Consider the following 25,667-nt stretch of genomic DNA (forward strand, 5'->3'; position numbering starts at 1 on the left):
CATTATATATATCAGTGTTTTTTTACAAAACCCTTTCTGAAATATCACAGACTCTAGAAATAGGTGTAAGTACAAATCCCCCCCCCCCCAAAAAAAAACCCTTATATGTTATTCTACCCATTTTAGAGTATGTGTTTGTTAATAGCAAAAGAAGATCATGAATCCCTGGAGACACATGGCCTTGCATTCAATCATATTTTTAAGGTGTGTAAAGCCCATCCTAACAAAGTGAGTCTTGCTCTCCAGTTGGTGGGTGACATTCCATCCACTCCCTTCCCCGCCTTCCCCCGACCCAGGTGCCAGCCCAGCTAGATTGGGCCTGCCAACACAATCCCTCTCCCCCCACCCACAATTCCCAAAAGATCAGCCTAGCCTCCAAGAATCTTGTTTATATCCACAGACTGTATTAAATTAAAACTAGTTGACAACCTGGTACCACATGACCATGTCAGCCCTAATGTAGAGTCCACGTCATTATGGAAGTCATGGACTGAAACATAATATTTAAGGAATTTATATTTATTTATTTTATTTGACTTATACCCAGCCAAGGCAACATAAAAACAATGAATTAATATAGTTAATATAGTATGAAAATAAAATATACAATTTAAAATCAATTGTCCAGTTTAAATTTCCTAACTTCATGATTTGCCTCATAAAACAATTTTCCTCAGTGGTGAGGATGATCTAGAGAAGACTCATCTTGCTCAAGGTCCAATGAATTCCAGTTCTAACCTGTTCTGCAAAAAACCTCTGTGAAAGAAATATCTGGGCAAAATTTATTTTCACTTCCTTAGACCTCACACAAAGTTGGCACAGCCATATTTTGGTCAAAATCTTGTTAACAACATGCTTACATAGGAGGATCTGTGTGAATGGACATAATGGCCAATTATGCACAACTTGTCTGCTGCATGATGGGGGCAAATGTCTGTCACAGCAAGATTTCTGGACCTATTTCCTCAGGCCCCACTTTCACTTTTTATCCTCTGTGCGGCAAGCGAGAGCACTTATAGCATGAATTTAAATTTGCTTTGCCGTCAGAACAGCCAGATGTGCCAATGAGACCAGCTTTGCCTCGGACCTCTTCCCTCCCCCATGGCCAGCCTCCTAGCTCCACCCTTCCCAGTCCCTCGCACTGCTGTCCACACCTTCCCCCTCCCTGTTCCATGTTGCCAGCTCCTTCCTGCTCCTCTAAGTGCTTATATTGAGATTTCAATATAAGCCAGTCTCTTTCTGGCTCCAGCTAACCTCCCCTCAGTGGTGTAGTGTCAACGGGGGGGGGGGGCACGGCGTTCCGGGCACATGGCATGGCAGGGGCATTCTGGGGTGGGGCAGGGCAGGCAGCACCATGGCAGGGGCACAGGATGCGTGCCCCAGGCGCAGTTTCCCCTCTCTCCGCCCCTGCCTCCCCTGCTTTGCTTCAGCCGCCCCCATGATTGGGAGGGCTTTTAAAAACTTTATTTGAAACTAGCGGTACCTGGCCACGCGTTGCTGTGGATTATTGTGGTGAAATGAGAAAGGAACAGTAGCAGCAAGTCAATTGCAGAGGTCAGCAGTACATGCTCATGGAAACACGCAGCCTAATACTGTGCGATGTCATTGATGTGTGTGAACGCATTCCTTGGGGGGAATGAAAAAGCACCCCTCCCACACATCTAGGCTGGCTAGTCATGATCCTTTACTTGGGAGTAAGTTGGGGTGGTGGCAATGGGTGTCGCTTCTGAGTAAACCCTCTGAGGGGCGCGACTCAGCCATCCAAAGCATGTCATGGTTGCTTTACCGAGCTTACTCCTGAGTAACACATGCCTCGAAGGCAACCTGTTTTTCTGAACTGTAACCTCAGTATTCAGGGAATCTAAGCTGGCTGGGCCCTACCTCCCCTCCCTTGAATGCCATCCCTCACTCTCTCCCCTCCTTCACTTCTCTTCCCTTGCATGCCACCCCTCCCCCTCCCACCCTTCTCTCTCCCTCAGCTAGGATGGGTGGGTCATATCCAGATGCTGGGGCACCCCCTCCCCTCCTTTGTATGCCACCCCTCACTCTCTCCCCTCCCTCCCTTCTCTTCCCTTGCATGCCTCCCTCTCCATCCCTTCCCTCTCCCTTCCTCCAGCTATCTTTTACACTCAATCTTGTTCAATATGGGTGTGAAATGTGGGTGAGGAAGTAGTCAAGTGGTGGTTGGATGTGAGGGAAGGCAGGGGGAGGAGTGTGAGGATGAGCTGGATGTGTATGAGAGTATGTGTGTTGTGTGGTAGTAGTGGGTGAGGTATGTGTTTCACTTTCACTCAAGTTATTACCTATGTACTGTTTTCACTGCTCATATCTGGCCATCTGCACGAACATTCTAAGGGCATAGCAAACCCTCAGTCTACAGACATGCTGCACGAACATTATAAGGGTGACAGTTAAACACAACCAGCTTCATCGCCAGGAAAAAGACGTTTTACCTGGGCCAGGTGTGAAATTTCAGGTACATGAACATCTAAGAACACTCTCGCCTGGCTGACTACAGTGGCTGGGAATTTTCAGAGGAGTTGGGCCAGCAGTTCCTGAGGTGAACAAACTCACTGTTTACTTTTTATATATATATAGACAAGTCATTTTTTTAAAAAAAACAAGTCTCTTGCAGCAGTGAGAACAAAAGAGAGAAAGAGCGAGGCTGTGTGTGTGTGTGTGTGTGTGTGTGTGTGTGTGTGTGTGTGTGTGTGTGTGCGCGCGTGTGCATGTGCGTGTGTAGGGGAAGGGAGAGTGACAGAATATCAGCAGAGTTAAGAGAACCACTGATGGGCGGAGTTAAGAGAAGCAGCAAAAGGAAAAGTTGGTTGAGATTAGCAAGCAGCCACGAGGCTGGCACTGGGCTGCCTCCTTGTGTGTAAACAGAGAAACACAAGGAGAGCACACTTCAGGCCCACCACACAGTCCCAAGGTAAGCATTCCATGAGTAATGGGCCAAAGGTAATGCGACTATTTAACTTTGTAAGGTAGAATGGAATTAAAAAACTCAGATTAAATGATCTAATGTAGATATACCCAACCAGACAAAATCTTACCGTACCTTCTCCAGCAATGCGTTCTGCCATAATCGAAAGAGATTGAGGTAGCTTCTGTCTCTGGCATTGAATGAAGTGAAGAAAAACTGCAGAGCAAAATGGTAATCCACAGACTGTGATGTTACTAAACAGTGAAGTCATACCTCCCTGTTCTAAAGACACCAACCTTCATTAATTAAGCTTCATATACACACACTATCTTCAAAACATAACATTAGAGAGAAAATTCAATAATACCTGAACAACAGAAAGCCACTAGTACAACTTTTGAGAATGATGTAAAGTGCTGGATGCTTCCTTCACAACCAGAGGCAGTGGTACTTTAAGGACCAACTGCCCTATATCAAAGTGAGCAATCAATTCGATCACTTTTGTAGGCTCTTTCTCATGTGCCACCAAAGCGGCCACATTACTTTTTTCACTGTGGTGGTAACTCAGCTACAACACAAAATCTCATAATAGGGCTGCCAATCTCCAGGTGGTCGCTGGAGATCTCCCACTATTACAACTGATCCACAAGTGACCAAGGCCAGCTCACCTGGAGAAAACAGCTGCTTTGGAAGGCGGACTCAGTTGCATTATATCCCATTGAAGTCCTCCCCTCCCCAAATCCTGCCCTTCCCAGACACCACCCCCTGAAATTTCCAGGTATTTCCCAGTCTGGAGGTGGCAACCCTACTTCACATCTATCGAACTTGTGCTAAGCATGTGTCATTTCCAGTGCCAGCCCAAAATGTTTTTATTGTCTCTGGATTTTTGATATTTGTATTATTGTGCTGCTGACTTGAATGCAGAGGTGGAGTGAGGGGAAACTGCGCCCAGGGGGTGCGTGCACCCCTGCTGCAGCATTGCCCGCCCCGCCCTCTTGGCGGCCCGGCCATGTCTCTGCCGCTGCTCTGCTCGGGGTGTCGCACACACACACCCCCGTTGGCGCTATGCCACTGCTTGAATGTATTTTTAAATAGAGATATTCATATAGTTTTTATTTTATCTTGTGGCCTACTCAAGCAGGCCTCTGAAGGGGCAGCATATAAGTGATTTAAATAAACAAATATTATCATTGTTGCTTTTAATCTCTGCTTTTGCTTATTTTTACACTGATTGTTTCTGCTTTTTTGTTCTTGTTGTTGTTTTATTGGTATTCCATTGTTCCTGTAGAGGCTCTCTCAGGAAACCTGGATAAGAGTGCACTCTAAAAATGGTTTAATTTAAAAAAATAAGGTAGGTGGGGCTAAAAATGTTAACTGTCTCATTTACAGTTTTCCAGTCATTGCCAAGCAAGACTCATATTTTCCACATGAAAACACAGCATGCAAACTTCCAAAGTTACATTCCTCACTGCCAGTGAAAACTCCTCTTCACTGAAAACTGTGAGTGACCTGTCTGGCTCTCTGCTGAATAATTGACCATTACAACTCTGTGTGTGTGTGTGTGTGTGTATTACATAGCTGCAATAGTTAGCCTCAAAAATGTCCCTTTCAACCTTTTTTTTAACTAATAAATGTGTATTGCACTATGGCAGTGGTGGCAAACCTTTGGCACACCAGATGTTATGGACTACAATTCCCATCAGCCCCTGCCAGCATGGATACACCAAATTTCAGCTTTCTGTTGAGGAAATGCAACCAAGAATCTCCTGCAACCAAGTCCTATTGTCCATTACTGCAGGTAACAGAGTTGTTAGTATAGACTGAGTTTCCTGCAATTCCTATAGCTTCCTCTTCTCATTTCTGGGTATCTCTAGAAATCACCAGGAAATCTATGGTAAGGACTTGCTGTAAGTAATCAAGGCCTTATTTTTCTTTCTAATTTTTCTCCTGGGATGCTGCCCTATTCCCAACCATACTTTAGAGATATACCGGGGGTTGTTAGCTATATTTGTGTCTACATATTTGTCCAGCACCTCTCAATATCAAAATATACTGTCAGATTCTGGAAAATGCTCAAGCTTTGGCAAAGAAAGGACTTGCTGCTTTTAAAAAAACCCCAAGAACACTTGAATATTTGATCTGTGGGTCAGTCTCAACTATAACATTATAGGGAAGATAACTGCATATTAAATCTAACCACATGCTTCTAACAGAAATGCAACCATTCATATTTGTTATTCTAACTCACATCTAGCATGCTGACTAAGGCAACTCAAATTAGAGCATGGTGTGCTACACAAATTTTAATTAAAAAGTCAACATTAATTTAAACAGCAACGCACCTTCTCTCCTTCAGTGGCAATCTGGATAGCATTTGGGATGAGCCGAGCTGTCTTCTCCTTCGTCATGAAGGTTATATCCTTCAAGGCGATAGAGATCTGAAGTCCAAACACACATACATAACTGAGGCATTCAGAACAAGCAATGTAAACAGAAACTCAGACTTCAAGAGAGAACTTGGAAGCTATAATAACATAGCTCAGATGGACACAATTTCAAACTTTTCTCCTCCAAGGAATTCCCACCTGCATCTACTTGTCTACTGTAGTACTCTTGGGTGCTGCAGAAGATTCTGTAACATCTTCTAGTCCAGTGGCAGTCAACATCTCCAGATAGCCAGTGTAGTTTAGTGGTTAAGAGCAGGTGGACTCTAATCTGGACAACTGGGTTTGATTCCCCACTCCTCCACTTGAGTGGCAGACTCTAATCTACACCTAGTATCCCCCCCGCCCCTAGCTGAACATGGCAGAACTGGGTAATCTGCCTTTTATGGAAATGAGTACACTGTTACTCATGCTGTCATTGAGGAACCCTGCATAACTTTCCTCAGGTTCCGCATTTTAAAAACCACAGGATTGTCACTGTCTACCACTTTCATGATAAGCAACTATTAAAGTGTCATCCTATGACAGGGCAAGTGGCACCTGTTGAACAGAAGTGTCTTCTGCACACACAAAGAAGTGCATGAAGCGGCAATATACTGTACCTAATAAGAAAGGCAATGCCAAAATAAGCAATAGATGATAACAGGCATCACAGAAAGTCTATTCTCCACTACTTCATTTTTAATCAGATGTTTTATTTCACAAAGTTGTTCTTGGAATATGATGTGACCTTATTCAGTCAGGAACTTAAAACTGATTAAGAAGAATGTTCTTCAGATGACAGCATGGGCAAACTTTCCAAAATTAAGATTATAACCAAAACTGGAGTGATCAGTTCAGCATACAATGCTGTACAATTTCCTCTCTGATTCTGTGAGGCAGAGAAAATGTGGAGAATCACCTACTGCATTGATCATGCAACTTTTGAGAAATCTGCACATTAATCTAAGATACCAAACAAAACTTCATTCTCATAATTTATTAATATACCCCATAGGAAAAACTAAAAATATCTCAAGAAACTGTAAATTGTGGTACAGATCTCCAAAATCATTAAACATGCACACACCAAATCTTACCATGGTCTCCCATCGAAATATATTGCTGTAGAAACACAGCCAATTTTCAGAGAGATACAGACGTCCTTGAAGGAGGATATCCTTCTGCAGGGCACAGGCATAATCTGAAGAGAAAAAAAGATACCATGCTTTTATGTTTAAAAAGTCCCAGCTAAGTTTAAGATTATCTGACTAATAAAATGCCATATTTCCAGCAGACCTCCGTTTGTTGTTCAAATGAAGGTGATTTCTTCTACGCACTGTATGTGCAGTCCAATTTCTAACACTACTTTGTAAAAGAACCGGATGTAATTATATTGTGCAGAGGAGAAATAGCATGTGATTCATTCCTAACTAAAACTACATGATTTGAAAACTATGCAGTAGTTGAAAAATGCATTCCTTTGCTGCATGTTGCCCTAAACACTTCCATACAATGGAAGTCTATAGGAACCATAAAAAGAACAGCAAAAATACAATGGAAGTCTATAGGAACCATAAAGACTTATCAAATTCATTCTAACATAAGCTTGGGTGATTCAGACTGCTCTTCTTTGGATGCATACGGAGCACATACCGGTAATCCTTTTAAAGTAGAATGCAGTGGCTGCAGTGGGCATTTCCGCACCATAACGCAGAATGGCAGCAGAGAAAAAATGGTGGGAAATAGAAGAGAATGTTGGCGATGTCCTAATGCTCCACCAACATTTCCCATTTGCCAGAAAGTGATGTTAGCACACTGCCAGGGAATGCCAGAGTCCCCCAATGATGCACTGACAACACTTCCACTTTCAAGTTGGGAAATAACTATAGATTTTGGGGGTGGAGTCTGAGGAAATTGGGGTTTGGGGAAGGGACATATTCAATGGATTATAATGCCATAGAATCCACCTGCAAAAATGGCCATTTTCTCCAGGTGAACTGATCTCTGTCTTCTGAAGATCAGTAGTAATAGTGGAAGATCCCATGCCATCACGTGAAGGCTGGCAGCCATATACATTGGGAAGTGATGTCAACATGTTGCTGGTAAGTCCCCCTGCCCAGCACAGGGGCAGATTTATGTTTTGTTGAAGGGAAGCAAAAGTACAAAATGATGTTCCTCCACACATTATATACATAATTTTTTCCTATGATGTGTGGATATAGAAAGATCCAATCAAAACACTGATAAATCCCTTCCGAGTGGTTGTGGAAGATGAGCAGGAATAAGATAGTGAAGCAGAAGTCCAGGAACACCTTAAGAACATTTATTCCAGGAAGAGCTTTTTTTTAGTCAGAGCTCACTTCTTCAGATGCTATGAAAAGGATATCACATGCCACATTTTATAGCAAAAATTACAGAAAAAGAGGGAGAGAAGGGACTAGTTGGGGGCAGATCTTTCAGGTGTGAAACGGATTTGAGTTGTTACACATAACGGATGACAAGCCAGGCCAGAGGTTCCAGCCTTTCTCTTGGGTCCAGACAAGCAAAATGTTGGACAAACAACAACTAATCTAGGAAGGAGTAGTCAAGTGTTACTTTTTCCCTTCCCTACTGATCTGCCCACTTGCCTCCTTGATCATCCACCTCCTGCTGCCCCACAGGCTGGGGGTGGAATGGTGACTATTGAAGTGTCCTTTCCTTCCCCACCTATCTCCCGTGCTGCTGCCTTTGTCTATCTGGCTGATGCAGTGGCAGCTCTCTAACCCCACTTTCCATTCATGCCAGGCCAATGGAGGAATGCCCTCTGCAGAACTGTAAACAATGTTCCTTGGGAGGAATTTAAGCCCCCCCCCCCCCGAACAATTTTTAAAAAACATTTTATTTTTCTTCAAATATCTCAGTTCTTCCTACATAGCTTTGATCCATTGGGTTAAGTATACTATGTTGAGCCATGCTGAGTATTAGATATACTGATAATAAGTAAGGAAATGTAAGCATTTAAATCAGGATCAGAGGTAATGCTTAGATTTGGGATGAGTTCTAATTCAGCACTTTTGTGTTGTATATTCCCTTTGAGGTTTTTATTTTATTTTATGGTAGAACAATCCGCAGTAGCACAAGAGGCATACTAACACTGACTCGCAAAAGGTCATGCTGGAATAAATGTCTTCAAGGTCCCTATGAAATTCTGTTTTATTTTGTTGCAACGGATTAACATGGCTACCCCCTCTAGGAGAAGGATTACTATATGATACTATATGGTACAACATGTGTATACAGCACAAGGAGAAGACTCAATTCACATCTCTAAAGGGCAGGTCCTCTTGAGCAACAATAGCAGGTGACTCACTAGTGAATGAGTATTCAGTTTATCAGCATACTATTAGCATCTATTAGATGTTTTATAAAAGCAACTGTAGGGGTGGGGAAAGTTAGGCTCCCTCAATAGGGAGAAAAAGCCACAGCAAGACATCATTTGTGTGCACATTTAGTGTCAGTAAGCCAAATACTAATTTCAAGAAATGATGGAAAATATCATATTTGCATAAACTAAAAGTTTCTGGTCAAAAGATAACACACCATGAGGCCAGGCAGTCTAATTGCCCCCAGGAGAATTCAAGCATTACAAGTCGAGCTCAGCCAGTTTCCAAGCCAGATTCCAGCACCACATATCACACCTGTAATTTCAAAATTAGGATTCTAATCCACTGGCTTGGGCACCACCCACTGAAGGAGGTCTTCCATTCTCTGCCAGAACACTGCTGCTCCCTCCTAGGTTGATTCACAGGGCTGGGTCACTTTAACAGAACCAACAAAACCCATCAGCATCTAAAGGATGTTTTATGAGTGTTAAGTTTCATAACTGAAAGCCACATTGGCACCTCATTACAAATCTCTGCTGGCTTGTCATAGGCACAAATGCAGCTCCTTGCTGCACAGTTGTGTGGGGCTCATATGAAAGCTTCCCAGCTTGGGAAATCTTCAAGTCAACTCCCGTTTGCCATGGCATTGAAACACAGAACTGGAGTGGGTTTTAAATCCTGGTCTGCAGGGAGAAAGCAAACTTGAAATACCCTTCCCAGGCAGCACTTCCAGTTCTCCAGGAATTACCCATGCCAAAGCAAAGCATAACTGTTTGAAGACAAATTGTAAAACTGTGGCAGGGAACAATATAATAAGACTTGTAGGTCAAGAGTAGGTAGTTTTTAAATGAATATTTTTTCAATGTCAAGTTATGATTTAATATTCTCCATGACTGGCAGAACTTGCATTAGATGGATTAGCCTATTCTAAATCCAGATATATATCCTTCAAAAATAGGATGGTTGATGTATGCAAATTTTCTCTCAAAGTGTCAATTTGTTTTCCATTACTACATCAGTGCAAACAGCAGCTTGTAATCTATGATAAAATGGTTTGTTAATTACAGATTATACTAATAATCTGATATGGATTGTTTTAAACAGTCAAAAGCTCTCTCCCAAGTTCATGGCATGAAATATTGCTTACATTTCAAGCATCGTTGAAGACGAAGAAGAAGAAGAAGAAGAAGAAGAAGAAGAAGAAGAAGAAGAAGAAGAAGAAGAAGAAGAAGAAGAAGAAGAAGAAGAAGAAGAAGAAGAATTTGGATTTATATCCCTCCTTTCTCTCTTGTAGGAGACTCAAAGGGGCTTACAATCTCCTTGCCCTTCCCCGCTCACAACAAACACCCTGTGAGGTGGGTGGGGCTGAGAGAGCTCCGAAGAACTGTGACTAGCCCAAGGTCACCCAGCTGGCGTGTGTGGGAGTGCACAGGCTAATCTGAATTCCCCAGATAAGCCTCCACAGCTCAAGTGGCAGAGCAGGGAATCAAACCCAGTTCCTCCAGAGATTAGAATGCACCTGCTCTTAACCACTACGCCACATTGAAAGTGATGCTGTTTCAGGGTGAGGGATAATCCACCCCAAAACAGCATCACTTTCAATGTCGTTTAACTGGGGACCCCAGATTCTCCCTTTAAGGTGGATTTAAAAGGAGAATTTTAGCTCTCTAAGGCTTAAAACACCATTGAAAGCTTATGCTGTTTGGGGTGGGATCTCCAGCATCACAAGGCTGCCCTGGGGACTCAGATTTTGCACCAGGCTCCATTTTCCCTCTGTGCCTCTGCCCAGAGGGGAGTCTGCCATCCCCGACCTCGGAGAGCTGCTTTTATAGGCACTAGGCCAGGGGCGGGACTTGGGGAGGCATGGCCATGCCCTAGGGGTAGGTGGGGGTGTGGCCCCCCTGAACCCCCCCCATAAAAAGTCTATACCTAGATCCCTGCCCACCCCCTACAGGGTCTGGGGATGGCAAAAGCCAGCCTGCAGGGAGGAGGGAGGCAGAGCCCCCCGAATGCGGGGGGCGTGGGGGGACCCAGAAAAGGTATTGTCCCTAGGCGCCATCCCCCCCGATACACGTCTGCCTGGCTCACAAGGTATCTGTTGTAAGAGGGGAAGGGAAGGCAATTGTAAGTCGCTTTGAGGCTCCTAAAAAATTGATGCCACATAACAAATTAATGGCAGAGGCAAGAATAGAATCTAGGAGATTCGCAGAATCTTTTAGCAACTGTGCTATACCAGGTTTCACACTGGTCTTTTCTGCACAGCACAAATAAAACATCTTGAGAACATGAAAAGAAACATTTGGGTGAGGAAATTCACACAGCTTTCCCCCCAAGATGTACCCAGGATGTTTTATTTCTGCTCAACCTGACTTATTTTGAACATGCTAAACTAGTAATCTCTTCACCAAGACGGGTTGAAGATGTTCCCTGCTTGCTGTGCAGAAAGCAGGAAATGTCTTATTTTTCCCATCCGAGTTTAAAGCTCTCACTTTCAGTATCTCTGCAGCTTGCGCCTTCCATTTTCTGCAACTCTAGGGATTCTCCATGCTGTCGGCCATTTGCAAAAGTTTCCCATAGAGGATTCCTCTGCTTGCAGCATGTCCGCCCACAATTTCTGTTTAAAAGGTACATGAATAAAGTTAGTTTTCACTTTATTCCTTTTTTTCCCTTTTTTTGTTTTGAGGGAGGTATCTTTGAAGCTAAAAAGACTTGAAATATGTGCATTTTGCCAATTCTCATATTGTGTCTTTGTAGCTTCTAAGACACTTACCTCAAAACAACAACAAAGAGGAAAAATGACACATGTGCCAAAACTGCAGTGAAAACTAACCTATTCAGGTACTTTTTAGATGGAAATGGTGGGGGGATGAGTTTCAAGCAGAGGAAATCTCCATGAGAACCTTCTGCAAATGGCAGGTAGCACGGAGAATCCCAAAGCGGCAGAAAATGACAGATGTGAGCTGCACCCAAAACGGAAGTGAGAACTCTAACAGTGGGGGGGGGGGGGGGGGGGGGAGTAAAAGAACATTTTTGGGGTGCAACACTTGTTTTCCACAATAGGCAGACAAAAAAAGCCAGAACGGTTCTTTTTAAAAAGTCTGTGCGACGTTTTATTTTTGTTGTGCTGAATGGGCCAGTGTGGGAGTTCAAAATTGATAAATAGGCTCTTTGAATCCTGGATTTCACTTTCGGATTCCATTCCTGCTGTACTTTCAGATTTTTCTAAAGCCACAAAATTTAGACATGTAACCTTTAAAAGAAAAAGAAAGTGGCCATTCTGCAGATTCCAGTAGTAGTTGTTAATAGTAGCCCATTGAAGCGCCTTACCTACAACAAGCCTTTCCAAATCTGGCAGGTGTGAGAACTGTCTTTTAAATTCTTCATTCCTGTATTTGTAAGTGGAGCTTGAGACCTGCAAAAATGAAATTATTTAAAGAATAAAGTTTTAGTATTTTTAAGTCACCTAGGACAGTCTTATAAAACAAAACAGCAGAACTGGACAATTTAATCTCACTATACACTTATGATTCAGAGCAGAAGCTTAAACACCGCAAATTTATTATTCAACATTCAAAACTAACATTAAGGGTGTTGCTTAACTTTGTAATAACTAGATGCAAAAGCTCAAGTTTCCAGTATGATTTGCCATGCGAGGGTGGGAACCTCTTGTGTGGAGCCCTCTCCCAATAACCACACCACTCCTTTTGCTGGGGTAAATCAATTGGCCATAGCCATTTTATTAATCAAGCAGAAGCGTGAGGCATAGCAAGGGGTCTTGAGCTGATCGTATCTGCATCATGGCGAAGCTCCCATGGGCGGATGCCCCGTACTGGAGCTTCACCCCGCCGTGGGGCTCTGCTGGGCGGACGCTCCTGGCAAGAGGTATTCCCCATCTGCCCTGATCGGCAGGGCGGTTGCCTCTCGCCACTGTCGGCTACTCCCAAGGGGAAGAGATCCCTAGCTCCCTTCCCCTGGCCCTTCCAGACCAATACCCATGTGCCAAACCGTTCATGGCTATGACAGAGATAACATGCATCACCAATTTTTCTTGCTGATCTTGCAAGCTAACGGAGAGTTCAAGCACTCAACTGTCAGTATACTCTGCTAAAAGTTATTTTAATCTTGGACAATTAATTGAAAAAGTTACAGAAAATTTAAATTAATCACTTTTTAAAAGTTGAGATTTTAAGAACTGAGATTTTAAGAGTCGAGATTGGCCTTCCGTCTTGATGCATCAGATGTGACTCAAATGCACTGTTTGGCAACAAAAATAAAATCTTCACAGACCTAAGCAGAGGTGCTCAGGATGTTCTCTGTTCAAATTAGTCACATGTATATAATGTATGATAACACAGATCTGATGGGAAAGCTTTAGGTGAGTCAGGTCTGAGTTTTGCTTATAGGCATTTTGTGTTCTTCATTTCCTCTGAGAGTCCATAGTAAAAGACTGTTTCCTAAGCACAAGGAATTCTTCCAGTAGTCCACTGACAGACACAAGTGTGTCATTATGACCCTGTCTTCTGTTCAGACCCTTCTAAAAGATGAAGGAGAAAAATGTTGGACAATTTCAGATTAACTATGTAAAATGTTAAGGAGAAAGATGTTGAACAATTTCAGATTAACTATTCAGAGTATGGGCAAGTCAGATTCTTCATGTTCATCCTGACCTGGAAAGACATTTCCAGAGGGATCAGATGTATATATATATATTTAATTTATTTGTAACACATTTCTTTTGTTGAGACAAGGTATAGATAAAGGGGGTTGGACTATGTATTGACGAAGGCTTTCATGGCCGGAATCAGTGGGGTGTTGTGTGGTTTCCGGGCTGTATGGCCGGAAATGCTACTAGAACACGGCCATGCAGCCCGGAAACCACACAACACCCCAGGGCTGGAGTACCTTACCTTTCCTGAAGAGTCTTGGACTTTTTAGATTTTTTTAAAAAAAGATATAACTAAGGTAGGACATGATAATGGTGTATAAAATTATGCAAGGTGCAGAGAGAATTGACAAAGGAATTTTTCCCCTTTCCCCAAAATACTAAGACTCAAAGGCATGCAACGAAGCTGATGGGCAATAAGTTTAGGACAGACAAAAGGAAATACCTCATTACACACTTAGTGATTAAAATGTGTAATTTGCTGCTAGGGGACATAGTGAGGGCTGCAGGCACAGATAGTTTTAAAAGGAGATTAGGTGGATTCATGGAGGATAGGCCTATCGCTGACTACTAGCCATGATGACTGAAGTCCGGTTCAGAGGAGGTCAGCCTCTGAACCCCAGTGCCAGAGGGCAACATCAGGGGAAGGTCTCAGACTTTATGTCCTGTTGTTGGACTTCCAGAGGAACTGGCTGGCAGGATGCTGGACTAAATGGACCACTGGTCTGATCCAACAGGGCCTTCATGTTCTTAAAGACCACATGTCACTTTAAATATGCCAACTTGTAAACTCATACATTTGTGGGGAGGAGTGTACGACTTTGCACCTTTAAAACTCTCATAGCAGACTAGTGAAACCAACTTAAGGTTGGTATATTGGTCAAGAGCAGTGGACTCTAATCTGGAGAACCAGGTTTGACTCCCCACTCTTTCACATAAGTGGCTGACTCTGATTTGATGAACCAGGTTTGTTTTCCCCATTCCTCCACATGATGGCCTTGTGCTAGTCACTGTTCTCCCAGAACTCTCCCAGAACTCTCACAGCCCCACCTCCCCCACAACGTGTCTGTTGTAGTAAGGAGCTGATTGTAAGTCGCTTTGAGACTCCATAAAGGTAGAGAAAAGTGTGGTATAAAACAGAGGTGGGATCCAGCAGGTTCTCACAGGTTCCCGAGAATAGGTTATTAATTATTTGTGTGTGCCGAGAGGGGTTTACTAATTGGTGATTTTGCACACATGGTTTTTGCCTTAGTTACACCCCTCCTCTCAGCAGTAGCGCGCAGAACATGAAGCAGTCTAGCAGGAGGTGCAATCAAGCGCGGCGTGGCAGCCTGTGCCTGCGCGCAAGTACTGCTTCCTGCCCACATCTCCATGAAATGGGTTGCGTCCTTGCCACAACCCTGCCCAGGAATGCCCCGCCCAGGAATGCCTGGCCACGCCCCTGTTGTGCCCCGCCCAGCCCCATTGGCGCTACGCCACAGTTTGAATCCCACCACCATGGGAACCTGTTACTAAAATTTTTGGATCCCACCACTGGTATAAAAGCCAACTGTTTTTCTTCTTCTACATATGATCTCACACCAAATGCAGACTGTCTGAGCCTACAATTTGTATTTTGGGTCAGAACAGCATACATTGTCTAGTGAAGTGTAACTCTCCAGAAATATATTCCATCTCCTACAAAACAACTGCCTGATGAATATATGCAAATTATTTTGACTGTATCTTCTCTTTCTAGAAAACAGTAGAACCATAATAGACTTCAGAGTGGGAAGGTGTTCTTGACTCAGCAAATAACAAGACCTTGTGAAGCCATGCCATTTATATCAAACATTATGGTTATAATTTCTATCAAGCTTTTGGGCAAATATAATATAGTAATTTTTAAAACAAGGGCCATGTATTTGCACATTCCAGGATTTCTGCAAACTGAGTGTGATTTTCCTGCCCTCCTATGGAAGCCTGAAATATCCTCTGAAGTCTTCCCAACCAACCTCATTTACTCCAAGAATAGGATTTGGGGGGACATTTCAATGTGGGGGGCTGGAATCCTGCACTTTCTGAGCACAATCCTTGGTCATGTAAAAACATCTAGCCTGGAGCCAAGCCTGTATTTTGCATGTCGGTGAGGTCTGCTCAAATCCCACACAAGAGCCAAGATACAGGCAACGTCTCTTTCATGCTCACTTATGAAAAGCAACATATACTTTTTGAATACCTCAGCTATTCCCTCAACAGTGAAATTCTTCTTAATGGAAGAACTTAATTCTGTCTAGATCAGTAAAAAATGCTGAATTTCAACAACAGAATAGCAGGGAACTATTACAAAATACTCCAACTGATCATGGAGTTAACTGTATTGGAAGCATTCAGTCTCAATTTCTGGTGACTTACTCCCCACTATAGAGAACTCATGCATCAGTGGTCTGTATATATCCCAATAAATCGTAACAAGAACACTAATCGAACAAATGTATTTAGTATAAGGGTCAGTTATTTAACTAAATCCCTGGAACTATTTCTTCCAGATAAGCAAGTCAAACTTTCTTAGCTTCCTAACCAAAAGGTAGATGAATAGGACATATAAACATAGTAGCAGTCAGGATAGAACTGGTTGTTGTGGGTTTTCCAGGCTGTGTGGCCGTGATCCCGGAAAACCCACCAGAACCAGTTGAATCCAGACGTGAAAGCCTTCGACAATACGCAGTCAGGTTAGAGAATAGTATTTAAATAGTTCTTTCCCCTACTATAACCTGAAGCCGTAACTCAAATATAAACATTTAAGTACTTGTGTATATACTTAGCAATCATTTCACACCTACTTAGGAAGGTGATGCCAAGTTGTGTCTAGAATGAATCAACCTTTGACAACTGCCTAATAGTAGCATTACTACTACTGAATGATCATACTTCCTCTATCATGTATAATCATGTGAATCTTTTCCTCTGGTTGTTTACACAGCTATTTGCATGCAGCTTCGCTATTTCCACTAGAATTACGTATATTTTCATCAGTTACAGAAATCCCACCCCCCCCCCACCCCCGCAAATTGCAAAATTGCTTTCCAAACATTTCTGTACACCTCCTGCTTGGCTTGCTACGAAAGGAACCTTGGATTTGCCAGATTTACTTTTTAGCTGTTTAACCACTCAGCAAACATTTTAATCAGCTTGAAGAGACAAGTACCTTGCTATGGCCAGTTAAACTCTTGGAAATGCTACCTTAATTCCCAAGAGCATTGATCAACAAATTGCAGAGATTCAGAACTGGTAATGCACAACATGGCAGAAATGACACCTGGTAGGTTGGGAATTCAACATTCTAATTCTCGCCCGGGCACCTGCAGAGGTATTCATCAGATGCAGCGGTTTTCATCCATGGCGGAAAATTATGTATTGTTTTCCAGGCATTAAAAAAAAATCTTTACATACATGTATTTATTATTATTATTATTATTATTATTATTATTATTATTATTATTATTATTATTATTATTATTATTATTATTATTATACACATAACAACACAACAGCACAAGTAAAATCTGAATTCATCTCTCGAAACAATATCGAAATCCTTCCCAAGGACCTAGGGATATTAGGAGGTATTTTGGCAAGAGGAATTATTATTATTATTATTATTATTATTATTATTATTATTATTATTATTATTATTATTATTATTATTATTATTATTATTATTATATAAAAAGCTAACAGTGTTTTTGTTGATGATAGTATACCTCAGTAACTGCTGGGCCAATTCCTCTGAAAATTCCCAGACACTACAGTCAGCCAGGCGAGAGTGTTCTTAGATGTTCACAGACCTGAAATTTCACAACACCTGGCTCCATGGTAAAATGCCTTTTTCCCTGGCGCTCCATGGTGAAGTGACCATGGCAGCTGCCTGTGTGTAACTGTCACCCTTAGAATGTTCGTGCTGCTTAGAATGTTCACTCAGATGGCCAGATATAAGCAGTGGAAACAGTACATAGGCAGTAACTCGAGTGGAAGTGAAACAAATACACGCAAATACACATGAGGGATAGGGAAGGGAGGGATAGGGAGGGTGGTGTTGCATGCAATTGAAGAGCGGTAGGGAGGGGAAAGGGACGGGGGAGGAGGCATGCAAGGGAAGGGAAATGAGAGAGGGGGGACAGTGAGGGGTGGAATGCAAGGGGGGGGGGGCAGGGGGGGCCAGCATCTTGATATGACCCACCCACCCTAGCGGAGGGAAAGGGAAGGGAGGGAGCAGGAGGGGTGGGCATGCAAGGGAGAGCAGAATCTGAGGAGGGAAGAGAGTGAGGGGCAAAATGCAAGGGATGGGAGGGAGGGGCCAGGCACCCTAGATTCCCTGAATACTGCAGTTACAGTTAAGAAAACCAGGCACGCATTACTCAGGAGTAAGGTCAGTACAGCAACTGTGACATGCTTTGGATGGCTGAGTCGCTACCAGAGTGGTTTCCTCAGAAGCAACAACCCATTGCCACTCAACCAAAACTTCTTCTACTCCCAGGTAAAGCGATCATGACCAGCCAGCCTAGCTGTGTGGGAGGGCTGCCCTTCCATTCCCCCTCCTGCAGGGAATGCTGGCACATACATCACTGACATCGCACAGTATCAGGCTGCATGTTTGCATGAGCACGTACTGCTAGCCTCTGCAATTGATTTGCTGCTACTGTTCCTTTCCCATTTCACCACGATAAGCCACAGCAAAGCGTGGCCGGGCCCCGCTAGTTATTATTATTTTGATGCAAAAACAGTTATACACAGCAAACAAGATTAATATGCTGGATTTTGTATTACATCACACGTCGTTATTATTATTCAAAAACAGTTATACACAGCAAACAAGATCGATATGCTGGATTTTGTATTACATCACACGTCGGACACTTCCCAAGCATCTAGGACTGTGTGATGTATCGACAAATAATGCGTGCAGAGCCGAGTAGGGTGGCCTTTTGCAGCTATTATTATTATTATTATTATTATTATTATTATTATTATTATTATTATTATTATTATTATTATCACCTTCCAAAGTAGCCATTTTCTCCAGGGAATCTGATCTCTGTCATCTGGGTCTCAGTTGAAATTCCAAGAGCAGGCAAATGGAGGCAACCCTAAGCTCAGGAACTGGCCCAAGAAAACCCAGAGAGTTTCAATGGTAGAGTGGGAATTCACACCTGGGTCTCCCAGGTTCTAGCCCAACACTCTAGCCATTACACCAAATGCTGGCTTTGTCAATGTTGAAAAACATAGGGAATCAATGGATCACAAAGGCCCTTTCTGCACAAATCTTCTGCACAAAAAACATTTGTAAAACATTTTCAGCCTCTCCCCCTTTTGTTTGCACTTACCCCCTTGATACAAGTCCTGGCCACCCTTTTGTAATTTCCACCCTTTTCAGTTCTGTGCTTCAATGCATTCCTTGCATACTCGCTGCTTTGAAACCCCCCCCCCCCCCAATAAAAGAACAAACAGCTAAATGCTGCTAATAAAAAGGCAAGGGGGAACTGCGTGCACTCAAAAGATAGCACCAAGGAAGACGTTCAGGGAAGCAGAGAAATGTGGGGAACATCGTCACTAGATCACACAGCAACTGAAGACAACTTCAAAACACTTCAGCCAGAGAATCGCTTTAAAAGGGGATTCATTTTAAATGTTTTGAGGCTGGAAATAAAATGAGCTCGGATCGGGGAGGCGCAGTATGGAAATGGAAGGAAGGAAGGAAGGAAGGAAGGAAGGAAGGAAGGAAGGAAGGAAGGAAGGAAGGAAGGAAGGAAGGAAGGAAGGAAGGAAGGAAGGAAGGAAGGAAGGAAGGAAGGAAGGAAGGAAGGAAGGAAGGAAGGAAGGAAGGAAGGAAGGAAGGAAGGAAGGAAGGAAGGAAGGAAGGAAGGAAGGAAGGAAGGAAGGAAGGAAGGAAGGAAGGAAGGAAGGAAGGAAGGAAGGAAGGAAGGAAGGAAGGAAGGAAGGAAGGAAGGAAGGAAGATGCAGAACTCCATGGAGGAAACATTTTATTTCCTGTCTCAAAATGTTTTAAATGAATTGTGCAGAAAAGCCCAGTGTGTGTCAGTGGCTCCTCTCTGTAGCCATGTAGCATCTTGAGAAAACTATCAAGAGGTATGTATGTTTCAAAAACAGCCAAAAGCAACCAACAAAAAAACAGGTTGATCTGGTAGGTGAGATGGATAATGGCCAACCAATTTTAAGCTTTGCTATAATGCCTGCAAGGGAAAAAACTAAATATGTCCTCAAGTCGCACCCAGATGACAACAGGTATAATTATTTACCTAGCAGACCCTGCAATTTGTGTACATGATTCTAGGCAGTTTTTAATTCTTCTATACTCTTAGGCTTAGTTTATAGATTTAATAAATGCTTCTCAAACCACACACACACACAATCCCACACCTGTTGAACTACTGTTGTCAAGGAAAAGGTTGGTATGATGCAATCGTTAGAAAATGAAACATGAATCAGAAAGTTCGGTGGATTAACCACGGCACTCTTGCTCTGCCTGGGGTTCCAACCTCCAGGTGGGGCCTGGAGATCTCCTGGAATTACAAGAGATCTCTAGACAACACAGGTTAGTAGCCCTTATTAAAATGGCAGCTCTGCCCCAAGGCTCTACCTCCAAATTTCCAGGATTTCTCCACATGGGGATAATAAAAGAGTTCATGCCAACTTTACAGGACCAGACAACGTTAACAGAAGCGCTCCAATATTTTGAAATCCACATGACTGTTTAGCATTCATATTGAATGAAATTTTCCAGTTGGGATATTTTTGGAAATAATTGTCAATCCCTAACTACTGAAGGATTTTTATCAGTTGTGTGACTTTCTCACCTTCCCCACTCACAATAGGCCAAAATGTGCTTTGAAATGCTGATCCTGCGAGACAAAGGACTCCCAGAAACAGCATGAGGAAGGAATCTAAAGAAGGAAGAATTGCTCACCTCCTCCTGTCTAGTTATAGATATCCTCAATGTCTTCTACATTATAATACATTTAATCTTAGACTCTATGCTCGCTCAATCAGAAAAGATGGAAGAACACAACACACAAGCAGTTGAATCCACACACTTCTTCTTTTTAAAAGATGTAGTAAACCAGAAAAAAGGAATGACCAAATCCTTTGCTTCTCATTAGCTCTCTTTCTGGGAACTCCTTTCAAAGAAGCCCTACAGATATCACTCGCACCTTGATGGAACAGATTACAAAATAGGAACACAGAAGCAACTACAAACTTACAGCAAGGTTTCTCTCCACCGCCCCCCCCCCCAATTGATATTATAGATGGTATCTGTGTGATCCTTGTCAATGCTACAGAGATTCAACGCAATCCAAATTTTATAGATAAGTTCTAAAGTCTGGTTTTACTGATAAGTCTTAGAAAATTTAGTAGATCCTACCTTGACAGGTATAATCTCCTCCACAAGTGAGTTAGCAGAAAAATTCACTGGAAGCATAGTTACATAATAAATATCCCTTTCATGCAGTGTTTAAAGACATGGCCATGTGGGTTTAGGGAAGGGTTTCTGTGATTATATCCAGGCTATTTTGGCTGTCTGACCAGGTGAGAGCTTATGAGCACCTGTGCTTGTCCTCCAAGTTGCGAGCCAACCTTTGCTTTTTATACTACAAAACATGCTGCAGATGACGACATTGCTCACATATTTATGATAATGAATCAAGATGCAAAAAACAGGCCATAGTTACCAGCTAATAACCCTGTCAGATGTTGCTCAAACACCTAAATTAGTGTAGCCTAAGATGACAGTTCACTGCAATTACAGTTGGTTGTAAGGCTTAATGTTTTAGCAAAAGAATGTTAGCACCTGATCTGGCTCATGCTAACTCAAGCTCCTGTATCGCCTTAATTCTGCCACCATGAAATACCTTGTGACCAGACTGCTGTACAAAAGCATGAAAGCAGTCACTCTCCTAAGCTCTCTTCCCTTCCCTTCCCATGTTTAAAAAGACAAGGTAGAGGAAAAGAGCCTTTGCACATTTGTTCTGGCTCAAAATTCTTCCTTGCTAAGCAGCTAGGTACAGGTCCTGTTATAGAATTCTTTGTCACAGGAAGGCAACAGTTTGGAGACAGGGAAATTCCTGGAGATTTGGGTATGGAGCCTAGGAAGGGTGTGGCTTAGCGCAGTGGCGTAGCTGCCACAGGATCATCCAGGGACAAACGCTCCAGGTGTCCCCGTGGGAGTCACGTGGGGGGTTGGAAAAATCACTCCCCACACTTCCGGGAAGGAGAAGGGGCATCGCTGGGCCTTGATGTGATGTGCCCACGTCGCGCCAAGGCCTAGCAATGCCCCTCCCCCTTTCGGGGGTTAGGGTTCATTCCCCCTTGCACTGCCAGGCCCAGCCACCAGATAAGGTGGGTGAGGGAGGGAGTGAGTGAGTGAGGAAGGGAGGGTGGGCCTTTGGCATGGCCAGTGGTGGGATTCAGTCAGTAGCTAAGTGGCTGAATCCCAGCAGGAAGGGCGAGCGAGAGGCCTTTCTGAGCCCCAGAGCGATCCAGGGCTGGGAAAGGTCCATCCCCCTCTCACCTGCAAGGGTGAGGAATGGGCTTGCTCTCCCCTGCAAGGGCAAGCGATGGGCCCTTCCAAGCCCCAGAGCAACCCGGGGTTGGAAAAGGCCCATCGCCACTCTCTCCTGTAAGGGCGAGCGATGGGCTTGTTCTCCCCTGCAAGGGTGAGCAACGGACCTTTCCGAGCCCCGACCATTGCTGTGTTCAGATTTGTGAGTTGCGGCATGTTCTTTAATGTGATGGTGACTCTGAAATGATCTGGTGCAAAAAATTGTTGTTTGGTCGTGGTGGGGGAGGGCGGACGCCTACACGGGGGGGAGGGGCGCACACAACTCTGATTTTGCCCTGGGCTCCATTTTTCCTAGCTATGTTTCTGGCTTAGCAAGGGGATGAGGTGGCCAGCTAGAAACCAGCATGAGACTTACCAGCACGACTAAAGCTCTATGATGAGAATGGCAGCTGCAGAACAGCTCCCACAAAAGGCAGAGCTAGTCACGCAATGGCTGTCACAGCTCACCTTCAGTCCACACTGAAGATCCTTTTGCTGTGGTTTCTGTAGTTGCAGCTGCTGCCAAAGCAACAATCTTCAAGGCCAATCAAATCTCCAATGACCCATTAGAAACCTTGCTGGGCAAAGCGCTAGCTGGCCTGGTCACTTTTGGGGAACATTTGCAGGCACCAGGAGAGATGCCAGTGGGTGCCATAGCACCCACAGACGTTACACTGGGATCCATGCTCTTGTCAGTTAACCTTCAAGTTTGGAATAAATACTAGAGAGCCCCTGCAAATTTGCTGGCATCACTTCTTACTAGCCACGAGCATCCACACGAGAAGTTAGTTATAAAGTTGAAGAAAATAAATCCCTATTTCATACACAGGCAACTGAGGCCACAGGACAAAGATTTTCTATGAACCAGGTCAACTTTTTTTCTGTCTGAAATTCTTCAAATATAATTCAAAGATTTTTTTTAATGAAGCAAGGACTAATCAGGCAACATTTCAAGTTTTCACAGATTCAGATAAGACTGCCAACCCCCAGGTAGGGGTAAGTAACTCTAAAGCACAGGTGTCAAACTTGCGGCCCTCCAGATGTTCATGAACTACAATTCCCATCAGCCCTTCCCAGTATAGCCAATACTCATGTTGGGAGGGACTGATGGGAATTGTAGTTCATGAAAATCTGGAGGGCCGCGAGTTTGACACCCCTGCTCTAAAGGCATGAATAATCTTTACAAAAGCCACAAAAAGGAAAGTTTGACTTATCAGCTAAGCACAAGGCCCACACTTTATTCATTCTATCCAACCAAGATTCATTGCATGTCATGCCACAAGCCTCAACAACCCCGAAAGCACTTACAATCCAGAGCCAGAAATATTTGCTGCTTTTAAATAAGACCAAAAAAAAAAAAAAACTCTGCCAAAAAAACTCCTCAAATAAAACTAGCAAATTCGCAAGCAATTTCTTTTTTATTTTCAGGTTGCAGACTGGCATAAAAACCCTGGGAAATTCAGCAACCAACCAGACTCTTTTCCAACTTAAGCAGCTCAATCATAACAAACAAGCCTCTAGAGGTGTAATTATGACTGTATGGATAACCTTCACGGGTGCATTTGGCCCAACAAGTAGGACTTAATTAATGTTGTGTCTTTACTTTTCTGTACCATTACACAGATTAGCTGAAAACAATGTTCCCTGCAGAGTTTTTTTTTTCCTGGTCTTTGGCCTCAAGGACTTTTTTTTTGGCAAACATACAAGCAGAAAAACCTTTGTTTCCATTCTAAATGTGTTTTTAAGACAGCAAAACCCAAGGACTGTGTTCTCATTTGAAATCCCAGATCCTTCTCACTCCATCCTGTGTCGTTTTTTTCTTTCAGCTGAAAACAATGAGTAATCAGAGTAGATATTCATTATCTTTTCACAAGCTATGGGTATTTGACATCTGAACTTAACAAAACAGTATGGCATTAAGATGTCCTACAGCATTTTTGATCCAGTTTATATTTGCATAGTGTAGCGTTTGTTCTGTTAATGGATTCTCCCTCCCATCCCACTGTTCAGTGTTTTTTAAACTAGTAAAATTAGTAGGATTCTGAAAATGAGAACAACAAAACATTCTTTGGTGTGATGGGGCAGCAAGCATTTTTATTGGCCAGCAATATTGCCTTGAATGAAAACAGGTTCGATTGTTATAAACACTGAAACACAATACTGCTTGTCAAAGTTAATGTGGCCCCTTCTTTGTATGAATAAAGCCCAAGGGAATTGCTCCCATTTCCCTCACCCTTAAAACCACAGCTTGGAACACATCTAGTATAGCAGATGTGTTCTTTTGTGCAGATACAGGTGAGAGTCCTTAGCAGCTCCCTAGGGCAAATTAGTATGATTTCATCTATGTGAGGTACTGGGATCCCAAGGTATTGAGGCTGGCCTGGCAATGCCCAGGAGCATCATTTCGTACGGACGACCCCAGATGTAGGGAGTAAAGCTTTTGCTTCTGGCCATCTCGTTCTTGCTAAAGAAGAGTTGTTTGATGTTAGGACAATAAGCACAGATGCTAAAGTTCTTACCTCTGCAGCTGATTCAATGCATCACTTGAGACTAGTCGTTTAACTTCTGACTCAGATTTCCCATGCCCTGGGTCTGATTAATAATTCAAGAAATGTAATCAAGAATGGCTCCTGTAATGCTCCCAGGCCTACCAAGAGCTTGGTTGATCAGACTCTTGTTATTTAATTGCTTACAAGTAAAATTTTTATAATCCTGAGAGAGCTTGAAGACTTCCACAACTAAAAAAGTAAAGGACTCCTTATTCTTTATTGTTCCATGTGATTCAGTCTGTAGCCGCTGCTATTGAAAGCTTCTGGCCATCTACCTGAATGTGCTACTTATTAAAATATTTTAAATCCCACTTTTTAATCTACAAGGAGCCTTGAAAAGGGCTAAATCAAACTCACAATCAAACCATTAACATTCCAATAAATGAGAATAAAATGAAACCAGGAACATCAGTTTAAAGCCATCAGCATCAAACAACAAAAATTGTGAGGAAAATTAAAAACTTAAATGATGTCTACCCTAATGATCTTTTACTAAAGCTTTTCTCACAGTCACGGCAATTATAAGGTTTCTCCCTAGTACGGAATTTCCAGTGCCATGTTAAATGAGTGCTTTGACTGAAGAACTTCCTACATTCGAAAACGCAGCCCTGGACTTACCCAGGGCTGCCATTGCAGCAGGAGACACTGCGAGTAGCAGAGAGCTGGACTAGATGGACTCTGGTCTGATCCAGCTGGCTTGTTCTTATGTTTTTATGAGATGGGGCAAAGCAAGCCCCAGATCCCGAGCACTGCTCACGAATGGAGAATGTGACAGGGCCCGTTGGCTCCAGATCACATGATGGGGGCCCCCGTCATGTGTGTGAAAGGGGGCGGGCATGCCTACATAAGGCGGCGTGTGGTGTGCTCCGGCCTTGCATAATGGGCTCACATGGCACTTGGTAACTTTCTGTCCCAATTCCCCAAAAGGGATTGGGGACAATGCTGGGTTCAGCTGGCTTGATGCCCGGTGTCTAGGATGTGCCCCTTATACTCACTCAGCTTCCTACGTTGTGTTTAATAAAGAGGGCTGCAGCCCAATTTTATTCCTAAGATAATTGTGTTCATGCTATTGGAGCAAGCGAGACTCCACATATCAGCACGCAAAACAGTCTGTTTGCAGTATGAATTCTTTGATGGGATCTCTC

General features: G+C 43.1%; 1 protein-coding gene across 3 annotated transcripts in view; it reads right to left on the reverse strand.

The window, feature by feature from the left end:
• GRAMD1C (GRAM domain containing 1C) overlaps positions 1-25,667 on the reverse strand; it is a 58,922-nt gene that overhangs the window by 29,739 nt on the left and 3,516 nt on the right. For all 3 annotated transcript variants that reach the window (XM_048495618.1, XM_048495619.1, XM_048495617.1), the window contains exons 3-6: positions 12,042-12,126; positions 6,450-6,553; positions 5,269-5,364; positions 3,062-3,142 (exon numbers count right to left, since the gene is read on the reverse strand). In XM_048495618.1, the coding sequence (XP_048351575.1) occupies positions 3,062-3,142; positions 5,269-5,364; positions 6,450-6,553; positions 12,042-12,126 (366 nt within the window). The remainder of the gene's footprint in view (positions 1-3,061; positions 3,143-5,268; positions 5,365-6,449; positions 6,554-12,041; positions 12,127-25,667) is intronic.

This window comes from Sphaerodactylus townsendi, linkage group LG04 (genome assembly GCF_021028975.2).
Source record: "Sphaerodactylus townsendi isolate TG3544 linkage group LG04, MPM_Stown_v2.3, whole genome shotgun sequence".
In the NCBI taxonomy this organism is placed as follows: Eukaryota; Metazoa; Chordata; class Lepidosauria; order Squamata; family Sphaerodactylidae; genus Sphaerodactylus; species Sphaerodactylus townsendi.